This window comes from Panthera onca, chromosome B4, assembly GCF_046562875.1.
Source record: "Panthera onca isolate mPanOnc1 chromosome B4, mPanOnc1 haplotype 2, whole genome shotgun sequence".
Taxonomy (NCBI): Eukaryota; Metazoa; Chordata; class Mammalia; order Carnivora; family Felidae; genus Panthera; species Panthera onca.
Genome location: NC_138345.1, coordinates 44,124,565 through 44,147,566, shown reverse-complemented (window position 1 = coordinate 44,147,566; position 23,002 = coordinate 44,124,565). Strand labels below are relative to the sequence as shown.

General features: G+C 37.2%; 1 protein-coding gene across 1 annotated transcript; it reads left to right on the top strand.

Moving 5' to 3' along the window:
• The first annotated feature begins 1,387 nt into the window (after positions 1 to 1,387).
• LOC132660373 (NKG2-A/NKG2-B type II integral membrane protein-like) lies at positions 1,388 to 19,106 on the top strand. The gene is made up of 6 exons (XM_060604367.2): positions 1,388 to 1,694; positions 2,102 to 2,179; positions 2,661 to 2,714; positions 3,235 to 3,386; positions 18,367 to 18,470; positions 18,703 to 19,106. The coding sequence occupies exons 1-6, from the start codon at positions 1,508 to 1,510 to the stop codon at positions 18,821 to 18,823; spliced, it is 696 nt and encodes a 231-aa protein (XP_060460350.1). The 5' UTR covers positions 1,388 to 1,507; the 3' UTR covers positions 18,824 to 19,106.
• The last annotated feature ends 3,896 nt before the right edge of the window (positions 19,107 to 23,002 follow it).

Here is a 23,002-nt window from a genome sequence, read left to right as displayed (position 1 = left end):
TCACCCCTGTCAGAATGACTAATATTAACAATTCAGGCAACAACAGATGTTGGCGAAGATGTGGAGAAAGAGGATCTCTTTTGCATCGTTGGTGAGAATGCAAGCTGGTGCAGCCACTCTGGAAAAACGGTATGGAGGTTCCTCAAAAAATTAAAAATAGAACTACCCTATGACCCAGCAATTGCACTACTAGGTATATATCCAAGGGATACAGGTATGCTGTTTCGAAAGGACACATGCACCCCAATGTTTATAGCAACACTATCAACAATAGCCAAAGTCTGGAAAGAGCCCACATGTCCATCAATGGATGAATGGATAAGGAAGTTGTATATATATATATATATATGTGTGTGTGTGTGTGTGTGTGTGTGTGTATACACATATATATACACATACATATATATATATGTGCATATATATATATATACACACACACAATAGACTATTACTCGCCAATCAAAAGGAATGAAATCTCGCCATTTGCAACTATGTGGATGGAACCAGAGGGTATTATGCTAAGCAAAATTAGTCAGTCAGAGAAAGACAAATATATGACTTCACTCATCTGAGGACTTTAAGACACAGAACAGATGAACACAAGGGAAAGGAAGCAAAAGTAATATAAAAACAGGGAGGGGGACAAAACAGAAGAGACTCATAAATATGGAGAACAAACTGAGGTTTACTGGAGGGGTTGTGTGAGGGGGGATGCTCTATGTGGGTAAGGGGCATTAAAGAATCTACTCCTGAAATCATTGTTGTACTATATGCTAATTAATTTGGATGTAAATTTTAAAAATAAAAATTAAAAAAAATATATATTTTTTGCTCTTTTGTTTTCAGTGTTGTTCAGGTTTCAGATACGTTTAGTGGGTCATGTAATATTGTGCAACATATAAAATCTTTCTTTTAAAATTTAACGATGTCACAGAATTCCAAATTTATTTAAAATAAAAGATCATTTGATAGCACATGACCTTTCAGGAAAGAAATCTAAGTCCCCAAATAGAAATATTTTACTTCAGGGAATTTCTATTTGTGCTAAAACTAGTATTCTCCAATCAGAACACTCAATTTTTAACCAATAGTGGTTTTAAATTGTCCAAAATATCATGCAGCATTCTTTTCCTAATACTGTGTTTTAATTTTAGCCCAGTTAATAGTGTTGAAATGTTTCTGCGGAATTATAAGGACAGTATTATTTACGAATTCCTTTATTCCTCTCTCATTTATTTCTTTACATTTTTCCAACAAATACTATTGTGTCAAACATAGAATAGCATAGTAAAAACCACTTATTCTATCATGAAACACTTATTTCTATCTCTACGGAAGTTAGTACCAGACTTTATATTGTTCAACTGCAAATGAGTAGCATCCCTCACCCTGCACCCCACCCGGTGTCACTGTACTAGCAATGTCGTCAGCACATGACACACACTCTTGATCAAGACCTTCAGGGCAGTTTCATCCACATTGTAGCTGACACTACTCAGCTGCAGACATGAACAACCAAGGCGTGACTTATGCGGAACTCCATCATGCTAAGGGCTCAAAAAGACAGCAAGTGCAACCTAAGGGCACGAAGTGTTCCATTTCAGTAACTGAGGAGGAGATAGCCTATGCAGAATTAAATCTTCAAAATGCTTCTCGGGCCCTTCAAGGGAATGGCAAGAACTCTCCCTGCAAAGGTAAAACATTTAATACACACACAGTATACCTGTTCTAGAATGTGCAGTTGGGGTACAGGGGTGTAGGGAGTGAGTAGGGAATGATCTCGCATATTTTTCATTTGTGAGAATCCAAACTTGAATTTGGAATACGGTACTGTAATTAAAATCTGAGAACTAACTTTGTTCAGGCATTGTTGTAATTTGTAGTCTTTACCAACATGTCATGGAGTAGTATATTTACTGTAAATGCAAGGGTATATTCTGAGAGAAGATTACAATAGCAGATACAGGTTTGGAGTCCCAAGTTTTTATGTGGGATTCCATGTGCATCGTTGGTTCTGTTTGTAAATTTTCTAAATGATTATTTCTGTGCATCCTTTCTCAGTGTTTTCATTTCTCTTTCTACTATTTATCATCATGTCCAGAGAAGCTCATTGCTGGGATCCTGGGAATCATCTGTCTTGTCTTGATGTCCACTGTGGTAATACTAGCTGTTAATCCCGGTCAGTAAGTGTTTAAATGACGAAAGGGAATATTTCACTTTAATGGTCCTCAGTGGCTCAAAATATTTCATAACATTATGGAATTTTATTCTCTTATTTAAATGCATTCAAGCTCTAACTTGGAATGATTATTCTGAAACTGTCAAAGGTAGAAATAACAACAATTGTCAGTAGTATTACATATTTATTCTCATAACTCGGATTTCATAACTCAAAGACAAGGTATAGGAAAGAGATCTTATGGAGAAACACAAATTAATTCTTGAGATTGGTTACCAAATACTGTAAGAGGTGGTGCGGTTTGATTCGTTTAGGCTTTTGAAATGTCTTCCCCCGTTATTCACTTTTTACTGGTAAAATTAATTTTATTACAGTTTTCTAATTCTAAACCATACACCAAATTTCAAACTAAGAAACTCAGTCATTATGATTTGTTTAGTTTAACATTAAGTTTGTATGAGGATTACTTTAATTGTTCTAGGTACTGACACACCGGAGCAGAATAATTCTACCCCGGAAACAAGGATCCAGAAAGGTACAACATCATTTTCAAAATTCTGTTATTAGTATAGTTTCTATTTTGTCTCCGTCTGAGGCTAGGCAAAGAAGTTAACCGAGTCTATTTGGGTGAAAATCAATTAGAAGTTCACATATAAACTTTCTGAAATAATGATTGTCAGAGAATATTACTTCTTCTGTAACGATTTGAAGAAATACTCATTTAAAATCACCACACGCATTGTTACCAATCACCTTAAACTTCCTCTTGCTATAACATGGTAAGAGACAAATCATTTTACTATCCATAAAAGTGATTTTGTTCAGTGACTCTCAGGACATGTAGAGATGGATACTTTTGTGTGTTTGCTTTGTATGGGCACATAAATTAGGATGAGAACCTGACCATTCTCTGTGAGTGTGTGTGAGCCTATTTTATTTATACCATCCTGGGAGGATGCATAGATATGTGATGTATACAAATGTATATACCCATGCAAAAATTTGAGCTTTGTAATATTCAAAATTTTTGATAATATCTCATCATCTTCTTCTAGCACATCACTGTGGTCGTTGTCCAGAAGAGTGGGTTACGTATTGCAACAATTGCTATTACATCAGCATTGAAAAAAAACCGTGGAATAAGAGTTTGATGTCCTGTGCTTCTAAAAACTCTAACCTGCTCTCCGTAGATAATGAAGAGGATGTGGTAAGATTTCAAATGCTTCCAGAGTTTATTAAAAGCTTATCAGTTAATATTATATTTGTAGAGCTCATCCATATTTTTGTAAATATTTGTAGGTTATTTGCTTTGAAGTCTGTTTATAGTTTGGGTATGATATTTTATTTATATTTTTATATCGTTACTGCACATTTAATAATTTCCAGTTCTTGCTTTTCATAGAAAACCGTGTTTCTATAAATGCCCTTTAGCATGAAATAAACTTTGCTATTTAATTTTGACGCTTCAAGGAAAATAAGTACATGATTGCACAAATTGAACACAAACTAGTTAGAACCACGCACTTACAAGACAGATCATGATGTAGAAGTTTAGGGCTTTTATTAGCCCTATCCATTTACATTATGGAGTATTTTTGCTTAATTTTGGACTTTTTCTCAATGGAATCATGCAGTATGCATTTTTATGTGTGTCTCCCTTCGCTCTCATATGACATTTGTAAGGCATTATATTATTGCATTTGTCTATAGTTTGTGAATTTTCGCTGCTGTCTTCTATGAATATGACATTTTAAAATTTATTTTCACAAATTTAGTTCCCTTTTAGTATGTGGATATTATGAATAACTTTTTATGGAAAGCTTTTTCCATGGCTTTTTCTCACATATTGTGTTGTATTTATAATAACTTATATATGATGCATAACTATATAGTATATGATATACTGCATTTGCTTATAAATATTACACTTATCATAAGAAAATACAAATATAGAAGTATAAGATAATTGTCCTTATGGGTATTTATAATACATTTTCTTCAAAGCGTTAGAATGAAATTACACAGTTACGTGTATATTTCAATTTATCACCTTATTCCAACATTTTTCTAATGTATTGTGTAAACACACCATGTACAAAATAACCCCTTAATCTCACATTCACTAGTGAAAAATTAATGTAATAATTTCTGATGATTGTATAACAGTACCATTTCCTGTGAGAATGCTTGAGTGTATCTCTTGCCCATTTCTCCCGGACAGTGTCGCTTTTCCCTTCTTAGAAGTCCTCGTCCAATTTTAGACATGAGCTCTTTTTTGAGTTTGTAAGACGCGAATAGATTTTGGATGCTGTGACTATCATTTTTACCCTCACATTGGAGGTTTTAATGACACAAATGCATTAATGATACTATAGTCCAATTTATCATTTTGAATGGTGGTGATTATTTTGGACCTACTTCATGACTATCCTGTCTTATGTTACTTTCTAAGATTTAACTTTTCTCTTCATGTCTTTATTTGTTTTTACTCTTAATTAAGGTTTATGACCTACTGGAACTTTCTTTTTGGTGATGCTGTGTTTGTCATGCTATAAGAAAAAGGTTATACTTTTCTACATCATGACCTAATTGATGGAGCATAATTTGTAGCAAAGTGGATCTTTTCTTCATAAATAACTTTATATATGTACTTATATGCTTTAATCTGCTTTATGTAAATAATGTAGATATCAAACATCTTTATATAGATGATTACATTTTCAGAGATCATAGTCTACGCAGTCTATCACAACCCACAGCAGTTTGAGTAAAATGTAGAGCCTTACTTTCCTTTATGGCCCCTAATGTTGTCCCATTCATAATATAATTGTCTTAAATATTTCTCTATTAAATTGAGAATCAAACTGATTTTATAATTTTGCTTCAACTGATAATTTTCCCTCAAATATGAAACAATTTAGAAAGCACGAGAGGTGAAGGAAGTCCATTAGAACCAGTGATCTTTTTATTTTCTTTTGTTCTTTCTTCCTGACATTCCCTGATTCCTTTTGTTATCAGAAAACTGCTAAAGGGAATTATTTTCAGAGTGGGTCTTGGGGTGACACATTTATTTTAAGCTTATTTATTTCGAGAGAGTCAGAGACAGCACGATTTGGGGGAGAGGGCGGAGAGAGAGAGAGAGAGACAGACAGACAGAGAGAGAGAGAGAGAAAGAGAGAGAATCCCAAGCAGGCTCCACACTACCAGCACAGAACCAGTTGCAGGATTTGAACTCACAAAACTGTGAGGTCAGAACCTGAGCAGAAACCAAGAGTGGTACACTTAACTGACTTGAGCCACCCAGGTGCCCCTGGTGACAAATGTTCTTAGTTTTCCTTCACCAGACAACGTGTTGATTTCCCCTGCATGCCTGGGTGATATTTTTGTGGGTTTGTCAATTGTTTTTGATCGGAATATGCAGTTAGTGTCTAAAACTTTTGCCGTTCTGGCATGCCCTCCAGGGGAGGGGCAGAGAGAGAGGGAGACACAGAATCCGAAGCAGGCTCCAGGCTCTGAGCTGTCAGCCCAGAGCCTGACTCGGGGTTTGAACCTATGAACTGTGAGATCATGACTGGAGCTGAAGTCAGATGCTCAACTGACTGAACCACCCAGGTACCCTGCGATTGGGGACTTTTGTGTATACCTATTGGTGTCTATGGTTTTCCAGCCTCTCTGGCACCAGTCTGGGATATGTGAGGTAAAGAAAATTTCCAGGGAGCTCGCTGCCATGTCATTCCTCAGGTCTCCAGTGCCTGGTTCGGTCAGCTTTCTCATCACCTTTCTGAGTCTTCTTCTATTGTTTTCCGTTTAATGCCCAGGGTTGTAGCTGTATTTGGTGAGAGGAATAGAGAAAATTCTACCCTCTCTATCTTTCCAGAACAGGAAGTCTGGTCTGTAGTGGTTTTAATTTGAATGTTCCCAGGCTAGTAGTGTTGAGCATTGTTTCGTATTCTCTTTGCCCTCCATATATGTTTTTCGGTGAAGTTTCTATTGAAATATTTTGCATATATTTTTACTCTTTGTTATTACATTTTGAGAATTTTTTTATGTATCCTGACAGCAACTCTTTTATTGGATGTATGATTTGTAAATATTTCTTCCCAAGATGCTGACTTGTCTTTCTTTTCTCTTCAAATAGAGAAATTATCCAGATGAACTACACTTTATCACTTTGTTCTTTTATGGTTCATGTGGCTGGTGTTCTAAGAAATCTCTGCCCAACTTTAGGCTATGTGTTTTTTTCTGTTACATCATCTTGAAATTTTATCTTTCACACCTATGTATGAGCCATTTTTATATTTGTGTACGTAGTGTAAAGTATATATTTATTAATAATTTTAATATCCCATTGCTTCCCAAACATTTGTTGAGAAGACTATACTTTCTCCCATGAATGACCTTACATCTCTGTTGAAATGTGCACTCCATATACGTGTGGATATAAATTTTCCACTCTCTAATCTGTTCCATTAATCTCATTATATATATTTTATGTCAATTTCATATGTTAAAAACCATCATTTTTTTAAACAGTGAGTTTATATCAGTACTTTTTCAGAGTTATCATATCTATTCTAGATCTTTCATGGATGTTTCCTATTATTTTCTATCTTTCTAAAGAAATATATATAGATATAGGTATATACTTATATAGGTATATACCTATATCTATATATCTATATTAAGTATATTTATTTATTTATAATAATATTATAAATATTATTTATTTATTTATTTGAGAGGGAGAGGGAGAGAGAGATTCCAAGCAGCCTCCTCGCTGTTCAATGCAGAGCTTAATGCAGGACTCAAATCTCATGAACTGTGAGATCATGACCTGAGTCAAAATCAAGAGTTAGACACTTAACCAGCTGAGCCACCCAGGTGCCCCTCTATGGATATTTTTAAAATGAAGAATGAATATTAGTTTTATCATTTGCCTTCTGCATCCGAGAAATCACATCATTTGATCTTTTTTATCCTGCTAATGTGACAGATAAAATCTATGGAACTTCAAACGTAAATCCAACATGGCATTACTTCAATAAATCTACTTATGTGATTGTCCATTATTTTTATATATTGTCAGAATCTATTTATGATTGCCACTGACATGCAATTTAGGTTCTTTTTTAGTATTCCCATCAAAATGTACTTAATACATATTTCTATAACCCCTTTCTTTCTACCCTACAAGGTTATCTTTTTGTTTTTTAATTGGCATTACATTTTTTTATTCATAAACTTCTAAATACTCTGTAACCGAGTGTGAAAAGTTTTCTGAATTACAGGTAACATTGTATTAGAAGATATAAGGCAATTCTGATATTTTTCTTTCTTTTTGTTTTGATTTTCGCGTGTCATGTTCGGTAGGATTTTTTTTTTTTCAATTTTGTGTCTGGTTTTAAGTATATTTGCCTCTTTTCATAATATTCTTTTATGGATGCACATGGTATACATGCCAACAGATGGCTGGATTTTCAAGTGTCACCGTTGCATGGAATCAGATAATGAACTTCAGCAGCAGTGCAAAACGTCCCTTTCATGTTCTTATCTGTACTTAACACTTTATAGAAATGGAACCATACGCTATGCATACTTTAGTACTGGATCTTTCAGGTTAAACTAAGCTTGTGTGATTCATCCAAAAGTTGCATGAAGTTGCAAATTGTTCATAGTCCTTGCCATCCCATTGTCTGATTTTGCTATAATGTATTCATCCATTCTATTGCCGGTGCTCTTGGATATTTGGGTATTGATTCATTTAGACCTACCTTAGTTATGCTAATATACATAAATTCAGAATCAACTTTCAGCTAAATATGTTTATCATTTCTTCCTTCTATAACTTTAGCTGGCTCTTGTCTTTATAGCTTCTTGAGAGGGAAACTACTCAGATCATGCATTTTATAGAATTCTTCTTTTTGGATATAGGTGACAAAGGTACAGAAAGTCTCTAAACACTACTTTCGTTCTAACCCCCCCCCCCCCAAATTTTTATACATTATCATCCAGACAAGGTAATTTCCATCATCCGGTACCAGATATTTTCAAAGACTGCATCTATGAACTATAAATTTTTCAGAAGTGAATCGCTTTCCACATGTTTGAAAATTCTCCAAATTTCTTTCTGTCGTTACTTCTCGTCGATTCCTTTGTCTTCAGAGAATATACCTTGATTTTTCCAGCCCTTAAAATTAAGTTCCCTATTTATGACCTAGAACACTTTCTATATATGTCAGTTGTCAAGACGGTTCCTAGTGTTTTGACAGTCTTCCATAGTCCTCCTGCTTTTGTGACTAGCTGTTCTATCACTTACTGAGGGAAGAGATTTAAATCTTCAGCTATACTTATAATTCTGTTAGTTTCCATTTCATGTGTTTGAGGGTTCTGTTATCAGGTGACTAATATACGTTTATAATTGTTTTATTTTTCTCTTATATTGACACCCTTAACATTTTGAAATGTTTCTTTTAATTTCTACTAATACTTTGTGTTTCAACAGCTACTTTGTCTGATACTAGAATAGCCATCCCTGCTCACTTATGGGATTCCTGTTTGTAAGGTCTATCTTTTGCTATCCTTTTACTTTCACCTATTGGTGCCTTTGAATGTAAAGTGTGTCTGTTACAGAGAGCATGTAGATGGATCTTACTTTTTTAGCCAGGATGGCAATTTCTGTCTTTTGATTGGAATATTTATCTAATTCACAGAATGTCGTTATTGGGATAGTTGAATTCAGGCCTGCCATTTTGCCCTTCACTTTATGTCTATGTATTAGTTTCTTCTTCCACCTTACCTGGCATCTTTTGTATTAAACATATGTTATTTTATTGCTCCATTTTAATTCCACTATGGATGTCTTAACTATATTCTTTACTAATTTCTTTAGTACCTGTAAGAAACAAATGCATCCTTTGTTTGTTTTTATTAGGTAAAATTGACATATAACATTGCATAAATTTAAGGCATACAATGTGTTCATTTGATACATTTATGTATTGCAGTATAATTGCTAAGGTAATGTTAGATAACACCTTTCTCATGTCACATATTTACCATCTTGGGGTTTTTTTTGTGGGTGTTCAGAACAGCTAAGATTTAGTCTTAGCAACTCTGAAGGTTATAATACAGTAATGCTGACTACAATCACTATGCTGTACATTAGATCTCCAGAACTTATTTATCTATAGTTGTACTTTGTACTCTTAAATATCTCCAGAATTCCCCACCCCTTCCCCTTGTAAACAACATTCTATCCTTAAATTTTACAGGTTCAATTTTTTCAATTCCACATGTGAGACCATACAGTTTTTGCATTCCTTGTCTGACTTTTATCTCTTACAATAATGCCTTCAAGTTTTATCCATTTGCCACAAATGGCAAGATTTCTTTCTTTCTCACAGCTGAATAATTTATATTCAGTGTGTATGAATTTGTATATTGTATATATGTGATACCTTCTTTAACTATAATCTGTTGGCAGATACTTAAACCATTCTAACAGGCATGAGGTGACATCAGCTGGGGGTTTTAAATTTTTTTTTAATTTTTTTAACGTTTATTTATTTTTGAGACAGAGAGAGACAGAGCATGAGCGGGGGAGGGGCAGAGAGAGAGGGAGACACAGAATCCGAAGCAGGCTCCAGGCTCTGAGCCATCAGCCCAGAGCCCAACGCGGGCCTTGAACTCACGGACCGCGAGATCGTGACCTGAGCTGAAGTCGGATGCTTAACTGACTGAGCCACCCAGGCGCCCCCAGCTGGTGGTTTTGATTTGCATTTCCATGATGATTAGTGACCTTATGCACCTTACCTGTATCTGCTTGCCATTTGTATGTCTTTCAAAAAATATCTACTCAAGTCCTTTGCCCATTTTTTGAATTGGATTGTGTTCTTTGCTTTTATTACATTGTAAGAGTTCTTTATATAAATGGATATTACTCCCTTATCTGATATTTGTTTACAGATATTTTCTTCTGCTCTCTACATTGTTCTTTCACTTGCTTGGTTCTTTCCTTGCTGAAAAGATGCTCTTTGGCTTAATGCAGTCCCACTTTTCTTATTTTAGTTTTTGTTGCCTGTGGTTTCGGTATCCAAGAAACCATCGTCTACACCAATGTCAAGGGTATTGTTCCTTTTGCCTCTACCAGTGATTCTATATGTTTATATGTTTCATTGTTTCTAATTTTCGTCTGTTTCAGCTTCAAGAATTCCCTTTAGCATTTCAGTTAGACATATCAAATACTTAAAACTGGTTCTGACACATGGTGGTCTACAGACGACCACGAGAGTCATGGTGCTGCTGTCCTCTGCCATCCGGGGCAAGCTGAACCATTGACACACCATCCTTTGAGAGGCTGGGAAAGCTTTTATCTCTTCTTCATTTTCGAATGACAGCTTTGCTGAGTAAGGCATTCTTGGTTGGCTGTTTTTTTTTTCCCCCTTTGACCGCCTTAAAAATATCATCCCACTCCCTCCTGCCTTATGTTTGGGAAGAAGATCTTGTCGAGATGATCTTTCTGGTATCAGGTACTGCATGCTGGCCTCAGAGCCCTCAGAGCAGTACTGGAACTGTCATCCAAGTTCGGGCACAGATAGAACTACCATCGCCACAAGGTCTCAGTGCACAGGTTCACTTACTGTGGCTGTGGCACTGGGGTCCAAGGTGGAGACACTTGCAGATATGCCACGGAAACTGTATCTGGGTCTCAGGTGCTCATCGCTCTGACTCTGGTTGACAGAAGCTATGTAGCGGTGACCACGGAACTTAGGATGACAAGCCCTAGCAAGGATGGGTCAGAGGCTGGAGTTGCTGTGGGTGATGTCAAGTTTTCAAACAATAGCAACCTCGTGTTAGCAATGGCAGTCCAGAATCTAGGCATCGAGTGGGGATGGGGTTCAGAGCAGCAGGAGGACCCTTTACATGAAGATACAGAGTCATGGCATGGAACACTATGGGTAGAATCCAGGACAGCAGCAACTTGCACCTAGAGTGGCAGTTAAAGTATTCTTAGGAGCTGAGGGCAAGGTTCAGGGCAGCAGAGTCTGCCCTGGTAATGTTGAGACAGAGCCCCAACCTGGGACCAGGAGAGGGCAAAAATCAGACCAGCTCTAGTCTTGTATAAGGGAGGCGCTGTGGTACCCAGTCCCTAAAAGCAGCAATTGGTGTCCCCGAAGGCAAGTCTGACCATAGCAACAGCCCCAGGCTCTGGGAGGAGATACAGAGAGAGCACTCTGGGCTGCTCCAACTAGTGGGATCAGGATCAGTATCGGTGGGACACCTTTGTTGCAAAAGCTGCAGATGTCCACATCGTTGAAGATTATTGGTTCTCCTGCTCCCCTTCTGTCCATGAGGTGACTCCCCCTGGGGGGATTCCTCCAGGTGCCAAGTGGCTCTCAGCTGCAGGGTTGGGTGATGCAGGTAAAATGCTTCCTTTATGTTCTATGGGACCATCCTGGATTTTTGAACTACACCCGGTGTGTGCTGTTTTTCTGTGGTCTAGAGTGTTCCCTGAGCAGTTCTCAGTTTGGAGTTGTATAATTATTGTTCTTATTGCTTTTATTGGGATTTGCTCATCTTCTATGTTGCTGATAGCACTCTTTAAGCATATATCATTAGCTGATCGCCATGTACTTCAAATTAATTCTAATTTCCATTAAAATATGTTATATTAACATGAACATAGCTCCTTTTCCCCCTCCTAAGTATTACAGGTATTCCTCAGCTGTTCAAAAATTTGCATTATGCCTGCGGCACCTGCGTGGCTCAGTTGGTTAAAAGTCCAACTCTTGATTTTGGCTCAGGTTGTGATCACATGGTCCATGAGATATGAAGCCTTGAGTCCAGCTCTGCCCTGACAGTGGGTAGCCTGCTTGGGATTCTCTCTCTCCCTCCCTCTGTGCCCCCTCCCCCATGCTCTTAATAAAATAATAAACACACCTTCAGGAAAATTTGCCTTATGTCAGTTTGATTTTGTGAAAGACCTACGTTAGTACCAGTTTTTTGCTGAACAACAGAATCTGAAGGGGATTAACGTGTGTAGGAGAAAAGGTGAAAAGCAAAAATTGTGCTCGCTGCTAGTTTTACTGTTAGAGGCAGCTCACACCCCCAAGCAGCAAGATTGGCCCTGTCAATTTCATTCCTCAGAAACTATACTCAGCATCTGAGTTCAGTACCAAGCATAGCTTTCAATTGTGTTTTTGAGCATCTGTGTTCAATGTATTTTTCATATCCATTCGCAAGGTGTGTCTTATATCAGAAAAACGTAAGGGAGGTTATTTGGGGGTTATTTATTTTGGTGGGGAATGTTTTGGGGATCAGGGAATATTCAACAATTTTTCCACATGAATTAATGCTATTTACTTCTTTAGTGTCCACCATTTCGGCTTAGGAACATTTTCATAGGGACGCTCTACTTTCAGAGAGAGCCGGAAACCTGTTCTTACAAGGTTGTACTGAAGCCAGCTACCTTCGGATTCCAAACACTGATTTCCCACTGGAGACTTGAAATGACGCCCTCTTGGTGACTTTGCGCCACAGAAATTAACAAATGCTAAAAAAAATAACGTACGTGGTATAGATCCCACCAACAGTGTTATAATGATTGCTTTAAATAATCTCATCTGTTGAAGCAATTCAGAGAGGAAAACATACACACAGGTTTTAAAATATACGAATATATTTAGCATTGCTGGCGATCATATTCCGTCTTGTAGATATGCATTACCAACTGGCATCATTTACTTGTAGCTTAAAGAACATTTTTAGAGGGCAGGTGTACTAAGAGGAAATTGTCTTAGATTTTGTGTTCGTTGTGGGGTCTTTATGCAACTTCTTTTTTGAAAATTTGTTTTGCGAATTTATAATTCTTGTTTGACAAGTGTTTTTATTTTGTTTTGTTTTGGGTTTGTGTGTGTGTGTGTGTAGGGAGTTGGTTTGTTTCTTGCTTTTTTGTTTTTTTTTTTTCAGTACTTTCAGCTCTGAATTTGACCTTCCCTATCTTTCATCCTTTATTGTTTCTGGTAAGAACTCATCTATTAATCATATCATTATTTTACTAAATGTAATGAGTAGTTTTTTTTTTCTTGCTTCTGTCAAGATCACCTCCTTTCTTTTGTTTGCTTTTTTATTTTTTTTTTTAAGTTGTGGCAAAAAAATGCACATAACGTAAAACTGACCACATTATCCATGTTAACAAAAATAGACTGTTTTCTTGGAGCAGTTTTAGGCTCACAGCAAAACTCAGACAAAGTACAGAGATTTTCTGTATTCCTCTACTATCTATGTGTCTGTGCACCAGTAGTGCAGAGACTTTCTCACTTTCAGCATCCCTCAGTGGGGTGGTTCGTTTGCTTCAATTGATACACCTATCTTGACACATCTTTGTCACCCAAAGACCATAGTTTACTTTAAGGTGTACTCCTGATGTTGTGCATTTTATGAGTTTGGAGAAATATATAATGACGTGTATCAACCATTATGGAGTTATACAGAATAGTTTCACTGCCTTCAAAGTCCTCTGTGCTCTACCTATCAAAACTTCCTTCCCCCTAAACCCTGTCAACCACTGATCTATTTATGGTCCCTGTAGTTTTGTTTCTTCCGTATTTTCACACAGTGGGAATCACATGCTATCTCACATCTTACATTGCATTTAACTAGATCATACATCTTAAGCAACTCTAAGCACCCATGCTAGGGGCGCTAACTATATCTAGAACTTCTACCTTGTAAAACTGGGACTCTATACTCATTAAACAATAATTACCTTCTCCACTTTCCCTTCAACCGTTAGCAATTGCCATTCTACTCACTGTTTCTACTAATCTGACTACTTTAGACACTTCATGTAAGTGGAATCATACACTTTTTTTTTTCTTTTTTGCGTTCATGTGACTGGCTTGTTTCACTTAGCATAATGTCCTGGAGTTTCATCCATATTATAGAATTGGTTAGATTTCCTTCTTTTTTAAGGCTGGATAAATACACTGTTATGTGTATAGCACGTTTTCTTGATCCATCCATCCATCAGTAGACATTTGGACTGCTTCTACCACTTGGCTTTTGTGAATAATGCTTCAGTGAGGATGGATGTACACATCTCTTTGAGGTCTTGCTTTCAATTCCTTTAGATATTTTGCAACATGTGGGATTACTGATTCAGTTGGTAATTGTATTTTTAATTTCTTGAAGAAGCTCCATACTCTCCTTCATAACAGCTGACCAATTTATGTTCCCAACAACAGTATGCAAGGCTCCTCTTTTCCACCTTCTCACCAAAACTTTTTTGATTCTATCCAACCTAGTGAGAATGAGGTGCTATCTCATTGTGGTTTTGATTTGCATTTCTCGGATTATTAGTGCTATTGAGCATCTTTTCATATGCTTTTTGACCATTTGTATATTTTCTTTGGAGATAAATCTATTCAATTTCTTTGCTCATTTTTTAACTGTGTGATTTGGTTTTTGTTGTTGTTACTGACTTGTAAGTTTCCTTATATATTTTGGAAATGGATCCCTTGTTTGATGTATGATTTGCAAGTGTTTTTGCCACTATTCATTCTGTTGATCACACCCTCTGACGCATAGAAATGTTTTAGTTTGATGTAGCCTGTTTCTCTACAATGGACTTTTCCTTTGTAGTCTGTGGTTTGGGTGGCATACCCGAGAAATCATTGCCAAACACAATGTTGTTTACTTTCCCCCCAGGTTTTCTTCATGCATTTACATAGTTTTACATTTATGTTTAGGTCCTTAGTCCTTTTTGAGTTAACTTTAGTATATGGTGGAAATGTAAGCAGCCAACTTCATTCTTTTACATATGGATAGCCAGGTTCCCACACCATTTGTGACAGATACTGTTCTTTCCCTACTGAATGGTCTTGGCACCCTTAAAAAAATGATGAGCTGAATATACATGGGTTTGTGTCTGAATATATCTTTAAATTATTGTTTCCATAGGAGATTCAGGGCCCGGGGCTTCCTATTCTTTCCTCTTGCTGATGGTGTCCCACTTCAGTCTGAAATTGTGTGCAGAGCAGATATGGATTCTGTGGTACATGATGTGGTCCGAGGCTGATTGAGGTGGAAAATATGTCACCCATTCCCTGATTTTCACACTGACTTAAAACACATCTTAATCCACCCTGTTACCTCAAGATTATTTCTTGGTCTATGTTTGCAAGTGTCCCTCGGTCATTTCATTATGTCATGAGATGTGGATTTGTATGCGTTCATGCTATTAGCAGTTTGCTAAGCCTCTGGTGTCCACAAATATTTATTAAACTATATCTAATAAGTTGTTCATTCATTGTGATTTACGGTTGTTGTTCTTTTTTTTTTTTTCTGCCTCTGTTGTTCTTGTCAGATTCTATTTGGACCTAAGCTGGTTTTCCTGATCCTGTTTTGAAGGTCTCTGAACCCTGTTAAATTTTCTCTTTTTTTTCTCTCTCATCCTATGGGATGAATAAATTCTGTTACTGTAACCACCATCTCATCAGTTTTGCCTACGGCATCTCAAATTTTCTGCAGAGAAAGTTTAGTGAATTTTTCACTTCAGGTATGAATTTATACACTCAAAATGTCTCTGTGGTTTATTCATATAGTTTTATTTCACTGTTGGTATCACCGACTTGCTCTGTTGCTGCCATCACATTGTTCATTTAATTATTTGAAGTAACTTTTCATTATAATTTACATATATTTACGAATATTATTTGAAAATACTTTCTTCTGATAAATGTAACGTCTTATCCCATTAGTGGTTTCTAATGGCCTATGAATTCTCTTACTATAGAAGACATTTTCCAACTTCTTTTCATGTGTTTTGATTTTTCAAGTAGACATTCTTTGAAATATACTTTAGCAAACATACATTCTATTTTTTTTAGATTTATTATTTTTATAATTTGCATAAATGTTACTGCAGAATCTTCTCCTCTAAAGTCTGCCTGCTGATATTTTTGTTCAGGTTTTCCAGATTCTTTTTGTTGATTTTTATTTTTCAGCCTATCTTCCTAGGGACTGCCCTTGTAATTTTGTAGCTTAGATATCAAATACCAATTTTTTTAATTTTTTTAATTTTTTTTTAATTTTTTTTCAATATATGAAGTTTATTGTCAAATTGGTTTCCATACAACACCCAGTGCTCATCCCAAAAGGTGCCCTCCTCAATACCCATCACCCACCCTCCCCTCCCTCCCACCCCCCATCAACCCTCAGTTTGTTCTCAGTTTTTAAGAGTCTCTTATGCTTTGGCTCTCTCCCACTCTAACCTCTTTTTTTTCCTTCCCCTCCCCATGGGTTCCTGTTAAGTTTCTCAGGATCCACATAAGAGTGAACACATATGGTATCTCTCTTTCTCTGTATGGCTTATTTCACTTAGCATCACACTCTCCAGTTCCATCCATGTTGCTACAAAGGGCCATATTTCATTCTTTCTCATTGCCATGTAGTACTCCATTGTGTATATAAACCACAATTTCTTTATCCATTCATCAGTTGATGGACATTTCGGCTCTTTCCATAATTTGGCTATTGTTGAGAGTGCTGCTATAAACATTGGGGTACAAGTGCCCCTATGCATCAGTACTCCTGTATCCCTTGGGTAGATTCCTAGCAGTGCTATTGCTGGGTCATAGGGTAGGTCTAGTTTTAATTTTTTGAGGAACCTCCACACTGTTCTCCAGAGTGGCTGCACCAGTTTGCATTCCCACCAGCAGTGCAAGAGGGTTCCCGTTTCTCCACATCCTCTCCAGCATCTAGTCTCCTGATTTATTCATTTTGGCCACTCTGACTGGCGTGAGGTGATATCTGAGTGCAAATACCAATTTTTTTTTTTTAAAGACCGCATTCCCCAATGTTTATAGCAGCTCTACAACAATAGCCAAATTATGGAAAGAGGCTGAATGTCCATCAACTGATGAGTGGATAAAGATGTGGTTTATATATACAATGAAACACTAGTCGGCAATGAAAAAGAGTGAAATCCTGCCATTTGTAACAATGTCGATGGAACTGGAGGGTATTATGCTAAGTGAAATAAGTCAGGCAGAGAAAGACAGATATCATATGTTTTTTACTCATCTGTGGAATTTGAGAAACTTAACAGAAGACCATGGGGGAAGGGAAAGGGAAAAAAAATGTTACAAACAGAGAGAGAGACAAACCATAAGACAGTCTTAAATACAGAGAACAAACTGAAGGTTGATGGATGGGGGTGGGGTAGCAAGCAAAATGGGTGATGGGCATCGAGGAAGGCACTTGTTGGGATGAGCACCGGGTATTGTATGTAAGTGATGAATCTTGACAATAAATTATATTTTAAAAATAATAAATAATAATAATAAACAAACAAAAGACTGCATTCAAATACTGCAAATCAGGAGGATTCCCCCCTCTGCCATGTGATGTGTGTGCATGTGTGTGTGTTTGTGCACATGTGTGAATGTGGGAGGGGACAGCTCATAACTTTACTATGAGTTCTCAAGTCTCTTTCTGTTCTTACTTTCTCCTGGGTTCGTCTTGGCCTCCTCTCCATGTGTTCATATTCTTTTCCATAAGCCAAGAGTGTGTGGAGAGCTGATGTCAACTCTTCTGTTGTATTTTTACAGAACTACCTTCCCATTATATTTATGGGGGTCACAGAGCTTGACACAAAGACCAAAACCTCTGACTAGTAAGAGTATGGGTTTTCTTCAACATTACCTAATGAAATCAGCACTGGGAGCTGAAAATCAATAGGCTAGTTTGCCCCCAACCCCACCGCTAATCAAGTCTGCCCCTGTGGCACCAATACCACTGTTTTTTTGCAGCTTCTCGAACTGTAAAAACTGTGATTCTTCTTGATCGCTGAGCTAGGGTCAACAGGTGGGGAGGCATGGGAGCATCCCAGGCAAGAAAATGACAAACGTGCTGCTTCCTACTTGAATCTCTAGGATTTTTTCCAACGTGAATATTTCACAAATTATCATTAACCTTTTGTCAATAATCAGAACCCCAAAATTATGACCTTCGTCAGCATGTCCTTCTCACTTAATCCTGCTAAGAGACTTTTATAATGTGTCCAGTGCGTAACATTATATTATAATTTGAAAGATTTTACAAAGTAGGAAAGAATTAACTTTATTTGGTACTACAAAGTCCAAATGAATACAAGAGCTTTTCTAATAAAATTTATTTTCTCATAGTATTTGTTGAATTTATTCATTCCTACTTCGTGGATTAGAGGTTGCCACAGAAGCAATAAAAATTCATCTGTGTGGTCAAGAGGCTCAACTGTCTCTTCCAAAGTGTAAGTTTCCTAAGAACTTATGTTTTTTATGCCTTCGAGGAATTAATCTTAGAAAGAAAACCAGCAATATGTGGACAATTTTATAGACACAATTGTTGAAGTGTTTCCATAGAAAAATGATAGGGGAAATATTTGCATTTCGATGCATAACTATTAATCGAAATAGTTTATCCATCAAAAGATTATTGTATATATTGCTAAGATTAATGTGATATAATTCTCTGTATTTCAGGTTGCCAGTATCTTCAGAGAGTGACCAGAATTGTCCATATTTCAATTTTAAATTAAAGAAGAGCTATTTTGAATCCTGCTTAATCACAAGACCATATGTTTGTAAGCACCAGGCACTTTAGTTACCTCATTTTGGTATAACGCTATCTCACCATCTATAAAGAGCATATCTCACATTTCTTCATACGCCATCCAATTATTTTCTCAGAATACTTTTAAGATATTCTTTGTTTGACCAATATTAGGTTCACAACAAAACTCAGAGGAAGGTACAGAGGTTTCCTACATTGTCTCTGTCTGTGCACATGCATGGCCTCTCCCATTATCAAGGTCACTCACTAGAATGGTCCATTTGTTACCAAGGACGAATCCACAGTGATGCATCATAATCACCCAAGTCCAAAGTGTACCTGAAGATTCACCCTTGGTGTTCTTCAATCTTTAGTTATATTAATGTAAAAAATACGTTCTCAAGGTACATAATATATATTCCTTAAGCTTTTGCTTTTTATTAAAATAAATTATAAATTCCAAATCATAATATCAAGCACTGTTACTGTAAAGCTCTCAATAAAGTAAACAATTCCAATCATATTTCCAAATTAATTGATTTGTCCTAGCCCTTAAAGGGGCCGCAAAGGAGGGTTGAACAATGCAGAGTGGCAAGGTTATCAGTCAGAATTCAATCAAGAGACAGAAACCAAAGGAAGTTTGATGTATACAATTATTCTCTATTTGTAAGGGAAAGCCTACTAAGAGGAAAGACTACTAAGATGAAAAAAAAATTTGTAAGAATAACTTAGAGTGAGGGGTGCCTGGCTCAATTGGTTGAACCTCCAACCAATTGGCTCAATTGGTTGAGCCTCCAACTTCAGCTCAGGTCATGATCTCACAGTTCGTGGGTTCGAGCCCCATGTCAGGTTCTGTGCTGGTCGCTCAGAGCCTGGAGCCTGCTTCAGATTCTGTGTCCCCCCCTCTCTCTCTATCCCTCCCTGCTGGCTCTCTGTCTGTGTCTCACTCAAAAATAAATAAACAGTAAAAAGAATTTTAAATAAAAGAATATGTCAGAGTTAAAGGAGAGTACCAAAAGGAGCGATCACTGGGAAGCCAGGCTTACTCTCCGAAGACAGGGTTTAGATGTCACTAAAGACATTGTTGCTACCACAGCTTCATGGCAGACATGCTTACTGGATTGGCCTGGGAGAGAGCAGCTCCATGGTCCACTGGTGAGGATAGATCTCAGGCTGTGACCAGCAGGCAAGAAGAACCCACACCAGAGTGTTAGGAGGCACAGAGCTGAGGGCAGGAAACTGATGGACAGGCCACCAAAACTTCTTCCAGGCTGCATACACAGGCCACCAAAACTTCTTCCAGGCTGCATACACATACACTTCCTGCAAGCATGCGGCTGGCAACCAAGCCACGGTGGCCAGAGGAGGGAAAACACCATGAAACCAGGAAGAAGAGGCCTTTCTGCTGCACCGTCTCTCCATTGTCTTTTACCGACAAAAGCCAACATCGTGTGAGATGATGAGAGTGAGAAGTTTACAGGATGTAACTCCATTATCTGAGAACGGAACACGGAGGGTAGATTTGGAGCTGAGAGTACTAAATTGTTAATGGGCACTCAGGGTTATCATGCAACAACCACAGGGTTGCTAAGAGCCATTCAGATCTGCCCACTTCCTCAGAGAATAGAACCAAGCTGTAGCTTCTGAATCCGTTTTAGTGCAGCGTTTTTAGTGATTAGTTTCATTTTTTGGTAAAGACTGGTATCTTCATCGGCTAATAACCGGTGTCCTTTGACACGTTTTCTTGTGTGTTGTTCTCCTCACTTGGATTGTACATAGTGTGGAACATATCCTGTTTTCTTAAATGCTCCAGATCCTAACTTTTGCCACTCGTTACTACAATGCCTAGGAAATACTTTAATGGGGAAAATAGTGTTGACTAATAAAGAAAACAAGAATTAGAAGTGTAAAGAGTTTTCTGTGGGTCAAGCAGCTGGTTATTGACAGAATTGGGGAGAACCTTGAGTAATTTGATAATCATTTAGAGATATTTCTACCCTAGCTCGCTCACAAGAGGGAAAGGATTTACCTTTGATTATTGTTTGCCAAATAACTTACTGTTTCATATACATTCATCTCTCTGAATGTAGCCTTCCTTATACTCTCTGTATTTAGTCCCTATACTCATGTGGAAAAATTATATGAGTATTTAAAATTAATTTCATACAACATGTAAATGACAGCTGTAACTAATCGCTGAAGTCGTGTTACAAAAAACTCAAGATTGCGTTGATGTTTACAAAGAATTTAAACTTATTTTTCACTCAACCATTTAGAGTTTGAGGGTGTTTCAGTTGATGTAGGCTGGGTAAACATGAACTTGGCTCCATACAGATTCAGCTCAGATCTTTTTTATATATTTTATTCTTAGAGGAGTGGATACCTGGTATATGACCTTTTATAACAGAGATTAGTAGCTCTCAGAGGAGTCAGCAGATATGTACTTCTTTTTTTTAATGTTTATTTATTTTTGAGAGAGAGAGAGAGAGAGAGCACAAGTGGGGGAGGAGTAGAGAGAGAGGGAGACACAGAATCCGAAGCAGGCTCCAGGCTCCGAGCTGTCAGCACAGAGCCCAACGTGGGCTTGAACTCACGAATCGCCAGATCATGACCTGAGCCAAAGTTGGATGCTTAACTGAGTCACCCAGGCACCCCAGCAGATGTGTGCTTCTTAATTCTTGGGCCCTAAACTTGTAAGGTATCCCTTTCTCACTCACATTATGTTGTGAAAAGAAGTCACATGACCAAAACTGTCACTAAGTTTCTGCAAAATATATCTCCTTTCAAAACAGTCAGATGGAAGAAATGTAGATCACTGAAATATAACCTAATCTACTATTATAGGTATAGGAATATTTTTGTCATATTTTATGAAATAGGTAAGCATGTTTGTAAAGAAAATATTGGAAAATAGTTAAAACACTTAGTACTTTAAGCAACTTCCTTTCTAGATTTTTGTTTCCTCTGTACCCAATATTCTCATAAGGTAGTTTTGTATAGTGGTAAACATCATCATATAGATGCTTTCACCAGGGTCCTTGATCAATGTAAAATGGGGAGTAAGCAGTAGAGCATAAAGGTTAAGAACGTTGGCAATGAAACCAAGTCATTTCAATGTGCTTTCAGAAGGCACACTCTTAGTCCTGTGACTCAGTTATATAACTACTCTGGCTCAGTTTCCTCTCCAGTAACATATGACAGAAATAGTATTTTATTCAGAGAGTTACTTGAAGGGTATTTGAAAGCACCTGTTGGCACTCAAGCATTCACTAGACCTCAGTCATTTTTACTTAAGTCTTTAGTCTTTAGTCTTCAGTTCCATCATCTGATAGGAGGATGTTCCATCATCTGATAGGACTGTAATTGTAGCTACCTAATAGGGCTGATCTGAGGAATAAATAATGTAATGCCTAAAGATTCTTTAAATAAAGTATAACCACACCGAGTTCTTGCTGTATGTCCTCTTTTCGTATTTTGCTTCCCAAATATTCAGTAAACTCTGGTTCCGAGAGGACTCAAAGTCTCAAACTCTGCCTTCCTCTTTTCACCCATCCAAATGTCTGCCGTCAATATATTAGTTTAATACGGCACCAAAAATATTGCCTCATTTAACCAACTCAATCATATACATCAAAGATATTTGCATGTTAAACAAAGTATTTGAGAAAGTCAACATGCCACGTATGAACACTAAACAAGAGTCAGTTTTTTTTACTGGGCAGGCAGTCGCATTTTGAAATCAAGTCACATTTACTGTTCCTTTTCTCGGTGATGAAGAACCCTTGTTTCCTTCCACAGTTGTTGTTTTGGATGTATTTTAAAGCCATCTTTTTCTGGAACTGAAGAAATTTGAAAGGAATTCTCAAGGTTGGACAAGATAGCCTAATTCGATTCGTAGATTTAAGAAGCCTACAGGATCCTAGGGGAAGAGGAGACTGATGTGCCCTCTTCTTTCCAATGTTGGAGTATCCCATCCATACATATGCATCTCTTACCATTAAGAATAGAGAAAGGTTAGAGAGAATCTACTTAATACATTCTGAGGTGGAATACCTCCCAATTTTCTCCCAGAGTATTTTTTACATGTCTAAATACGTGCATAAAAAAGTGCCTCAAGTCTTACAAGTACCCATAAGAATCCACGGAAACCATTTGGTAGCGTGAGCTCAGGTTAGGGGATCCACCAAAATCACTGGAGATATATAAATGTGGAAGGATATTAAGAGGGTG

Coding starts and splice junctions, on each gene's coding strand:
- LOC132660373 (XM_060604367.2), top strand. CDS start 1,508: ATGAACAACCAAGGCGTGACTTATGCGGAACTCCATCATGCTAAGGGC. Junction 2,180..2,660: donor AATACTAGCTGTTAATCCCG/GTCAGTAAGTGT, acceptor TAATTGTTCTAG/GTACTGACACACCGGAGCAG. Junction 3,387..18,366: donor TAGATAATGAAGAGGATGTG/GTAAGATTTCAA, acceptor ATTTTCTCATAG/TATTTGTTGAATTTATTCAT.